The 11,360-nt window shown below is 44.6% G+C and overlaps 1 protein-coding gene across 1 annotated transcript; it reads left to right on the plus strand.

The window, feature by feature from the left end:
• Positions 1 to 224: 224 nt before the first annotated feature.
• On the plus strand, positions 225 to 10,290 carry fam20a (FAM20A golgi associated secretory pathway pseudokinase). The gene is made up of 11 exons (XM_080542219.1): positions 225 to 1,083; positions 3,694 to 3,887; positions 4,249 to 4,299; positions 5,707 to 5,785; positions 6,315 to 6,407; positions 7,407 to 7,522; positions 7,779 to 7,959; positions 8,593 to 8,702; positions 8,888 to 8,969; positions 9,048 to 9,107; positions 9,361 to 10,290. Exons 1-11 carry the CDS (start codon positions 713 to 715, stop codon positions 9,638 to 9,640), a joined length of 1,617 nt encoding a protein of 538 aa, XP_080398345.1. The 5' UTR covers positions 225 to 712; the 3' UTR covers positions 9,641 to 10,290.
• Positions 10,291 to 11,360: the final 1,070 nt, after the last annotated feature.

Raw genomic sequence — 11,360 nt, forward strand, 5'->3', positions numbered from 1 at the left:
TTCCAGATGAAGAGAAATGCATTCAGGAGGACGAGAGGCAGCCAGGATCCACACGTCACATTGGACTTAGACCTGCACTGGACTTAGTGCACGCACGCACGAACACACACACACACACACACACACACACACACACACACACACAAACAGGCTCATCTCGTCAGCGCAAGACCCAGAGTACAGAAGCCAGCTGGACTGCACTCTACAAACTAATCTGCTGTGACAAGAGGTGGACACACTACACTCTTCACACAGCCAAGGACCTTTGCTTGGACCACAGACCTGTCACTTACAGTGTTTCACACGCACTCTCTCAACTCATCAGGACAAGATCAGCACCAAGCCTCTGCGACGTCTCATTGATCGTATCCCTAGCACGCTTGTTGGGTTACCCAACACCTCCACCCTGCCAAACCAGCGAGGAGGAGGAGGAGGAGGATCAGGGAGGATTGAACTGAGGGCTTCTCACAGACACAGACACAGACCTGGACTTGTAACCTGTTACTGCTCCCTGGCTGTGTGAGAACTGAAAACAGGCTGATTTTGTGATGACTTATCCACCGTGGAGCAGCAAGCTAGTCTCTCCCCTTTTGGTCTCTCTTTCTCTCTAAATCTCTCCTTCTGGTCTCTCTCCAACATCTGTCTGTCTGTCCCTCTGTCTCTGTCCCTCTCTCTCTTCCTCCCTCTCTCCCCCCCCCCCTCTCCTCTCAGTATGATGATGAGGAGAGACCGGCTCCTCCTCGCCGTGACCCTTACGGCCGTCTTCACCGCTGACCTCTACTTCGTCCTGCTGCCCAAGCTCCGGGACAGACGACTAGCTCCAGGAGAGGGATGTCTCTGCCCCACCAACCTCACCCTTGGCGAGTACAGCAGCTTCGCCATCCCCTGGCTCTCCAACACCTCTTTCGCGGCACCCCAGGACTGGTCCACAGCCAACCCTACAGACGGAGGCTCGAAGCTGGGGAGGCTGTTCGCTCACCCCCTGTATAACATCCAGACGCCGGTGCTGGGGCCGGAGGAGAAGCTGCTGCAGGGTGAGGAGCTGATGAGCTACTACAAGAGGAAGGTGTCTCGCTGGGAGAGGTGAGGGAACGCATGCCTGCGCTCATTACAGAGCTGCAGGCAACTGTTTACTTTGGTCGCTAAGTCGACGCTCTAAGCTACTGAGCTATCTGCATGTGGACTTTATCACCGTGTGTGGATGTGAAACTGACTCAGCCTTGATAATTATTTAAATTCAGAGAATTTATGTATAGTTACATGTTAGGTCAACAAGATCTCTCCTCTGCCTTGTTGAATATTGATTTTTCACTAGTGAAGGTGGGAAAATCGATGTTTTTTTAATGTTCCCTATGGCAAAAATATCTAATAGTACGATGCGTTTGTTCATAATTGGAACTTGATTTTGAAGGGATGAACAAAAATGGAACAGGTCATGTGTTGCATTTCCGCTGTGATAGAGGGACAGGGTCGTTGACATTAGAGCTATGGATCCCTGCCTCACATGCACACACACACACACACACACACACACACACACACACACACACATAAACACACGTAAACACACATCAAGAATCCTAAACAGTTGACGCTTGACAAGCAATAATGCACGTAATTCAGCTAAAAACGAACCCCAGGGTCTTACAAATCAATGTGGTAAACAGCTGTTAACGGTGGGCTGGGACAACCACTCAGCACACGTCATATGAGACTAACGTCTCTGGAACTGTCTCAGTAAGGTAAACAAGAACTTAAACTGATAAAATCCCTTAAATCTGTGAGAGCTGGAGCCGTCCTTGGCATCTGTCGTCTCCTGTCTATCCCAGCACAGCACATTCCCCCCTGAGAGATACAGTTTGGGCTCCAATGATGGAAAAACACAAGAAATATGAACAGGAGATTTCTCTCACTTGGCTGCAATATAACTGTGCACATAACAATGGATACCCCGGGGCTCGGCGAGAGTCTAGCAACATCTTGCAACAGCCTGTTAACTGTACAGAAATGCGCTTAACGAGAGGATGGAGATATTCTTAGGGGTGCTTATAGGGACAGTTCAGACTGGTTTATTTGGATGCTGAAATGTCCAGTGAGTTTACAGAGGAACTTTAACAATCATTGTGCTTTATGATGTGTGTGCGTGTGTGTGTGGGTGTGCGTGTGTGTGTGTGGGTGTGCGTGTGTGTGTGTGGGTGTGCGTGTGTGTGGGTGTGTGTGTGTGTGTGTGTGTGTGTGTGGGTGTGTGTGTGTGTGTGTTGTTTGAAATTCTTTGGTTCAGGTGTGGTGTGAGGTGTGAACAATGAACAATACAATGTGTGCATAGGCTAGTATAGAGCAGAGTACATAGGATCCCTGAGGAGCTGAACCCAGTTTGAAGCTAAACTACAAGCAGTGGAAAAGTACAATTCAGCTAATCTCATTACCCCCCTGTACTCTCTGTCTTATCATTTGAGCAGCAGGTGCCCTTCCAGAGGCCAGCTTGTTGACATACTGAGTATGGGAGTGGTACAAGCAGCTTGGAACCCAACAAAACAAATCCTTCTGGCGACAGAGCAGTAATACTATAATACTAATGCATCGTGTAACTTATTAATCAACCAGAATCACTATTCTCATCACTGTGTGTTTAGGGGTGTGTGTATGTGTGTGTGTGTGTGTGTGTGTGTGTGTGTGTGTGTGTGTGTGTGTGTGTGTGTGTGTCTGTGTCTGTGTCTGTGTCTGTGTCTGTGTCTGTGCGGGTGTGTCAGACACGGGTTCCGATATTATTTTAAATCATTTGTAATACTTTGTGGTGCTTGATTGAGGCACAACGGAGCCAATAAAATAGTCTCAAAATACAAACTTATGGCACTCAAGGCAGGCCCAAGCAAACATTAAAAAAAAGAAAATAATCCAATTCTATTTCGACCCAGGTCTGGCATGGGTCTGTGTTAAATGTATTATAATGTATTGGCAAATACAGTACTATCAACAGCCAGTCCATGAATAGCCACCCTTTTCCCACAATAAAGCATGTAAAGAGGAGGGTCCATTTTGCGGCCAGCTCTGCTCCTTGGTCTGTGGTCTGTGGTCTGTGGTCTGTGGTCCACGATGTGTGTGGTGAGCCTCTCCTGATTGTCCAAGTCTGTCACTCTGTGCAGCTTGGTCAGTAAGAGTCAGGAAACATCTCAATTAACACCTTCTCATTGACGCCCCCTTCCAACGTCATCATCTGACCACTGTGGCTGAGATGTGATTTTGGGGAAGCGTTTTGTTTGAACATGCAGTAGATTACCATCCCACTCACAGTGGTCAGAAAGGGTACGGAGGTGCCCCCAATAGCTCATAGGCTTTTAGTTTACATCTGGAACGCTGCCACTACAAATGTTTTACTTAGAAAATAATCTGAATTTATCCTTGTACTTTTCCCTGAAAAAAAGGAGTGTGTTGTTGTGGATTTTTTGAGGCAACAGGCACACTGCACCATAAACAACATGATTAGGCCAAGGCCTCTCCTTAGGCCACACCACCCACAGAGACCATTTAATTCATCTCACATCATTATGCATTGTGCATACGATGGTATTACTGTAGGTAAACCTATTTTATGGTGCTAGTTCTCACACAGAAATGGGGTCTTAAGTTAGCTCCACAGTTTTGTGTACCCTAACCTCTGACCCTCACGTTGACCTGTGCTCCCTCAACCCTCAGGCACATGAAGGTTTACAGCGCAGTGGCAGCGGCCACCAATGTCACCGTGCCTGAACACAAGGTGACCTTTGATCCCGAGGCCAGCTGGATGAAGTTCCACCTGGGGATCAACCGTTACGCCCTATACGCTCGCGACGACCCCAGTGTTACCCTTCTGCTGAAGGACATGCAGGGCTCCCCCGTCATCAGTGCAGGTAGAGGATGCACTCACACACACACACACACACACACACACACACACACACACACACACACACACACAGAAACAGGCACACACACACACACACACACACGCACACACTCACACACACACACACACACACACACACAGACACACACACAGACACACACACACACAGAAACAGGCACACACACACACACACCATACAGTTGTTACACTTCATTGCATAAAAAACATAATAAATGAATTGCATATTCATGAAAAAGCTAAAGAAAATTATATCCTATTTGTCAGGTGCTGGACAGTGAATGCACCATATGTTATAATGCTATAACCATTCACATGATCATTGTAGCATTTTCTTTTTTTATCAGATTACACTCAAGATGAGAAGGCCCTCAAAGGAGCTTGTGATTGTACCCAAGGTAAGGTTTCTTTCTGTTCTGGTTTGGTATGGCTAATTTGTATCTTATATTTGTATCGCATATTTTGTTTTTCTGTAGGTTTTGTGATCTGGGTGTTTTGTATTCTTGTGCTTTGTGCAGAATCTCATGTTTGCCGTGTCAATGGTTGTTTTGAGGGGGGAGAGGGGGGGAGAGGAATGAGAGACTCATTTGCCATGGTCTTCTTCATGACTGGTTCTTTTGTGTCTTGTTCTCTTTCTTTTCTGTGGTGCTGCGTCGCGCTATCAGGGGCAAACACCACGCTGCTCTTGTGACAAGTTTTGTTTTCATCTGTTTCCAAACCCCATAAATTACCATGATTTTAATTTCTCAGATTCTCTGTATCTTTGTGTGTCACAGCCTTAAGGCAAAGAGTACAGACACTCATTTATGTTCAAAGGCAGACATCAGCTTCAAAAGTGTTATCTCCATAAGCAGCAGAGGGGTGATGCCACAGCCTACTCACTATCAACTTCTAGTTAACTAACAACACAAACTGTGGCTACATGGTCATATGCACCAACAAGCTCATTATCTCACTCACACACATACACACACACACACACACGCGCACACACACACACAGACATACACACACAGACACACACACACACACACACACACACACACACACACACACACACACACCAATCTTGTCGAACCCAGGAACTCATTGCCGGCTGCATTCCAAGATGTGTAGCTCCTTCACCACACTCCCTCAAAACAAACTGGCAGCTCCGACCACAGAGACATCACACACTGCCAATGGGAAAAGAACAAACTAAATACTCTCTATTCCTCCTTTCTACTTCTTTTTATGGGATTGAACAACCCAATAGTTTTAACAATGTGCCTCGCTCTTCAAAGGTTGTTGTTCCTTTTTGATACTCCACCAATAAAACCCGACCGTGGTTGTATAGAGTATAAATGATTACGCTTTCAGAGAGACTTTAAATGGCTCAGTTAGGGGAAGCGGGTGTGTGGGTAAACTGGCTTGCTGCTATGCTATGAAATAGACCCAATCCCAGCACAGGAGACGCTGAACATACCGTAGGATTAAATCTGAACGCACCAACCTCTAATTATCTTATCAAGCGGTGAAACAGATCTAGTCTTGAAAATATTTTTTTTATAAAAAAAAATGTTTTCCAAAGACCAACTTTGGACAGTGTTTGTCTATCTAAATATAGGTGTTTTAGCTAGGAAGGCTTTGTTCAGCAGATTCATCATAGATTAAAAAAGCAACTGAGAAGCTGAGGGCACAAGTGGAATCTTGGCTTAGTGGTTTGATCTAGTGGATAGTCACTAGTACTACACCATAGTTGACTGACACCAGAGTTGACTGACCGACTGACGGGTCTGGTCCCTCTCTCTGTCTCCTCCCCCCAGTGGTCAAGCCCAGTGGACATCACCTCAAGCTGGCCCTGAAGATGCAGAACTTTGGCAAGGCCATGTTCAAACCCATGAGGTAAGGGCCAGGGGCCTGGTTCAAGTCAGAAGAATCAGAATCAGAATTACATCTAATGTACGGGTACAGTTTCTTCGACATTGGCACTGCAGCAGGATACAAAATCGACAATAATCGAATAAAGTAAAATAAATAAGGTAAGTAATAAATAAAAAAGTAGAATAAGGTAATAACCTGATGGTAGTCATACTACAGGAGGACCAGTCGTACTGCAGTGGAACAGTAGTGCAAAAATGCTGTGCAGGTTACAATGAGATGAAATGCAATATGATACAATATGCAATATAGTAGAAGATATGATACAGTACAGGAAGTCGAGTAGTAGTCAGATAGTGTTCAAGTAATCAGGTAGTGTGCAGGTAGTCATAATATATATCATTTTTGCATTTGAAGTAGTTACAGTTGAAGTAGTTACAGTTGAAGTAGTTACGTACAGATACTAGGTTTTCTGATGGAATGGGTCCCACGGTGTGCTACGGGATTTATTTCTCCAATTCAACTACGTAATGGGATCATGTCTCTGTCTCAGGCAGCAGAGGGACCAGGAGACACCTGGGGATTGTTTCTACTTTGTCGACTACCAGAGACACAACGCCGAGATAGCTGCCTTCCACCTGGACAGGTAACCTCGGCAACCTACTGTATGGTTTCCTCATGTTCATTTTGTTTCATTCTTTCCTTTATTTGGTCAGGAAGTCTTTTAAGGTTTCATCTGCTTGTCTGAGAAAGACCTGGCAAGACATTAGTAAAGAAAAGGGTATCAGGTATCAAAGTCCCAAAGTCATCAAAATCCCTCTAGAATCTCTTGACAGAATCATGAAACACGGGACGTGATATGCTACAGTGTGCACTGTGTATCTCTGAAGGCTGTGAAGGTAGGTATACAGTAATTGATGATCAAATCTTTGGGTGCGTCCACTATACTTTTAACACCTCATCTAAGTAGAGCGTTTCCCCATAGTGTGGTGTAATTCCTTAGGTTAGGAGACTCACATACTGTACTCCCTGGCCCCAGGTTATCATACGTTGACTGAAGTGAGTCATCAGGCAAAAACTGTTATTTGCAACAAACCACTCCAGACAGTAACAGTCAGTGAGGTTGCATTGCTGGTTGAGACATAACAACATGGAGTGGTGTAATTAAGTCAGTCAGCCCACTCACAGACCACAACATCGAAGGTGAAAAATATGACGTTATTATCTATGAATACGTTTTTACTACATTCATTTCATGTGATGAAAAAGTCAGGAACATTTTAGAGAGACGTTCTCAAGTATGTTTGTGCCTTGTCTCATCACTTTAGTTACAATCAGCAGGTGAGATATACCAACACTTAAATAACACCTAATCATCTCCTCACTGATTACAGTTATTGAGACGTAGGGCTGTTAAACTGAAAATATGGCCCTCAGGGAGATTGGTGGTGGTACAGATCAACACCTGCTAAATTACACATAACAGAGACGTCTGTGGTGGTTATTTTGAGGTAATAATCAGTAAAGGTGAATTGGTAAGTCAGTGTGAAGTGAGCTGAGAGACTGCAGGAGATGAGGTAAGGTATCTGTCTTCATTGTGAGTTTGTATTGTTCTCATTGGACTGGAACCTTTTCTCTCTTTCAGAATCCTGGACTTCCGGAGGGTTCCGCCAGTGGTAGGCAGGCTGGTGAATGTGACAGGGGAGATTCTCCACACCACTCACAACGAGGACCTGCGCAGTGTGTTCTTCACCTCACCAGGTAAATATCACCCCGTCGTGACAACAACAGCTCCGTCATCTTCATGATTATCATTGGTCCAGCTCGAAAAACAAATATTGGTAACCCAAAGAGTTGATTTGCAATTCAACCCCAGCAAGATTTCATTTAATTATTTGGGGGAAATATCAGCATGGGGTGTATAAAGCTATCAACATAAGAGAAAGAAGCATGCAATCAATTCTGAATTACCGACTAATCTGAATTTCTCTCTACGTTTTAATGTCGTTGGAAACAGCGAACAACACGTGTTTCTTCGCCAAGTGTCTGTACGTGTGTAAGACGGAGTATGCTGTGTGTGGGCGCCCTGACCTCCTGGAGGGCTCCATGTCAGCCTACCTCCCAGGGCTGAGTGTCGCTCCACGCATCTCCATCCCCAACCCCTGGATACGCTCCTACACCTTCACTGGAAGAGAGGAGTAAGCTCACACACAAACCCTTACTCTAAGTCTAGACACACAATACAATCACTGAGGGCCGGTTTCACAGACAAGGCTTAAGCCTAATCCTAGACTAAAAAACATCTTCAATGGAGATTTTACATTGAAAGTGTGATTTAGTCCAGGACTAGGCTTAAGCCTTGTCTCTGAAACCGGCCCTATATAGTCTAGCTTCCTTTGAACTACAGTCCTCTGTGTAAGTAATGGGACAGGGAAGCATTTTTTTCTTCTTTTGGCTCTACACTCAAAAAATTAAGTCAAACAGTTACTATGAGGTTAAAGTAGAGATGGTATTTGTGTACATATTGGTTTCACCATTCAGAAATGAAAATATTTTAGGGCATTACCTTTAGGTACCCTAAAATAAGGGGACTATGCATACAAATACTAAAATACCATATAATAAAAGCTGAGAGTAAACTCATTGAAATTGTTTGATTTCAAATCTAAACTTTTGGAGAGTAGAGCTGAAAGAATAAAAACATTTTTTGTGTCCCATTACTTATGCAGTGCACTGTACAAATCCTAATGCTCTATTTGTAACTGTGTGTGTGTGTGTGTGTGTGTGTGTGTGTGTGTGTGTGTGTGTGTGTGTGTGTGCGTCTCTAATAGGTGGGAGGTCAATCCATTCTACTGTGACACGATAAAGCAGCTCTATCCATACAACTCAGGGAACAGACTTCTCAACATCATCGACATGGTCATCTTTGACTTCCTCATAGGTATGCCTGACACCATCCATACATTTACATTAAGTTACTGAGGGTGTTGCCATGCCTACCTTCATGGGCATATTATTCATAGAAAATATTATATGTACTGTATATATTATACGTTGCATATTATATGTTGCTTTATACAAATATTCCATCTGTAAATTGCTCGTTTTATTTGCTCTCTCCCTCAGGTAACATGGACAGGCACCATTATGAGATCTACACCAAATTTGGCGACAACGGTTTCCTTCTTCACCTTGACAACGCCAGGGGGTGGGTAGAGCTGTTGTGTTATAGTGATGGTAGAAATACAATGTGTATAGTTCCTTTGTGACACATTCTGTGTTTCAGATTTGGGAAGCACTCTCATGACGAGATGTCCATTCTGGCACCACTGTCACAGTGCTGCATGTAAGTATGAGAGGCAAATACAACATTCATATTCCTTACCGATATGAACTGTACAACATTCAGCTACACCAGAAGCAAGTCAGCCATAAAAAGTAGCAGGCAACTGTATTAATAAAAAGTAACATCACACACATGCAAGTCGACATCAGTCAAGTCAACTCTCTCCCTCTTTCTCTACCTTCCCCCCCCCACCCCCACCCCAACCCCCATCTCTCCCTTCTTCCTCTCCCCCACTCCTCCCTCCTCCCCTCAGTATAAAACGTTCCACTCTGCTGCGGCTGCAGCTGCTGTCCCAGGTACAGTACAGGCTCAGTGATGTCATGAGGGAGTCTCTGGAAGGTGATGCCCTGCAGCCAGTGTTGACGGAGCCCCACCTCCAGGCCTTGGACCGGCGGCTGCAGAGGGTGCTCAGGGTGGTCCAGAGGTGCGTTCGGAGGCTGGGAGAGGCCCAGGTGGTCACCACAGACTTTACTGACTCCTCTACCAAGCCAGAGTCTGTTAGAGCAGCCACCACAGCTAACGAGGGGAGCTAACTAAAGGACGTTCTCTAGACCAAAGATATGCCTTTCACTTAAGCAAGGGTCCTTGGTTAAAACTCTGCCAAATGAACAAGAGGAGAGGAAACTGGGGACTCAGTAATGCTGACAGGAGGTGGTGTCACCTCGCAGCACAGGGCCCTGATGAGAAGGAGAGGATCTGAAACACAAAGACCCCCAATTCGACTATTTCTGATTCTTTCAATGTATGTCGACTATGAAGGGGCAAGTTACACTGTGCATAGGGATCTGTTGCATTCCAAACTCGTTTTTGAAGTCAAACTGTCTGTTTAAAAGCATCATTGCGCTTTTTTTTTTGGCACTGTCAAAGTCACCCTGAGGTGTTTAATTAGACCTCCAACTTCTGGAGAACCTCCCTCCTCTGCATCGCATTGAAAGAGACCACCGACGCACTGCAGGAAACTGAGGAAGAAGCACTGGATAATTCAATATGTTTTTAACCCCATGTTAACCCTAACCCTTTAGCACCCTACTGTCATCAGGTGACATAAATAAAGACTTTGACGTTTGACAGATAATTTAAGGGATCTGAGTCCCACATATGGATGATTTCATAAAGGTTCTGTAAAGCCATCTTGTTCCAACTGATGTTTTGTAAGATGTTAAGGTGTGAATAAAGTTTCAACTTTGGGTGATGAAAGAATAGAACTGAAGTCAGTAACATTGCGAAGCCGAGAGGCAGACAATGCAAGAAAGAGAGAGTGTGTTGTGTGTGTGTTTAAAGGGGCTTGGCTCCCTAGAGGAAAGTGCTACCTATTAAACAGTCATTTACAGCTCTTGCTCCAGACAGCACGTAGACTTCTAATCCTCGTCTGTATCATCAAGACGTGTCTCAGAGCCTCTTAAGTGGTTTCACAACATCAACCCAACCAGAACTGTCATAGATACCTTAACATGAGTCACGACTACCAGTGCTTGCACAATGTCACTTCACCTCAAGACTTAACTCGTGAGTATTCTGAAACAAACCATTGTCTTCTGAACAGGTCTGGGCCGATTCCACTGTTCCTGTTCCTCATTGTGCTGACTAGACATCTTATACATCCTGGGTTCCTGAAGCAAGAGGGAGTAATAACCACAACTATTTTAAAGAGATCCCACAGCTACTGGTACGATGCCAAACGTCATTTGGCTTCTGTCCAGCAACGCTGCAGGACAACTAAAGAGTTGGAGAGTGGCTCGTTTTATAAGGTGTCAGCAGCAAAAAAAGCTTTGAAACCTTATTTGTGCAAAAGTGACTACTTGACTGATCTTAAACAGATGCAGTTTACATCACTAGCTAGCTGTCAGCAATTACAGTGCTTTCTTTCAAGCCTGTTTTTGTGGGCATAACTCAAACCTGCCAAACTAAATAAACCATACCATTACAAAAATAGTCATCCACTGACACAATCACATTAGACATTTACTAGGTTCACTAGGGATATTTAAACTGATCCATAGAGCGCATCTCAATGGTTTGACACTGAACCCCAAATTGCTCCCAATGTATGGTAGCTTGCCGCCATTAATGTGTGAATGTGTGTAAATGGGTGAATGAGAGGCCATTGTAAAGCGCATTGGAATAAGGCGCTATATAAGTGCAGTCCATTTGGTTTAAAGCGGCTTTACTTTCCTTGTATCCTCTCCTTCATCTGCACTCATAGGCAGGATAGTTGACAGGAACCCAAGGGATTTGCTGCCTTTAAGATCAGTG

Source organism: Nansenia antarctica (assembly GCF_963989245.1).
Source record: "Nansenia antarctica genome assembly, chromosome: 11".
In the NCBI taxonomy this organism is placed as follows: Eukaryota; Metazoa; Chordata; class Actinopteri; order Argentiniformes; family Microstomatidae; genus Nansenia; species Nansenia antarctica.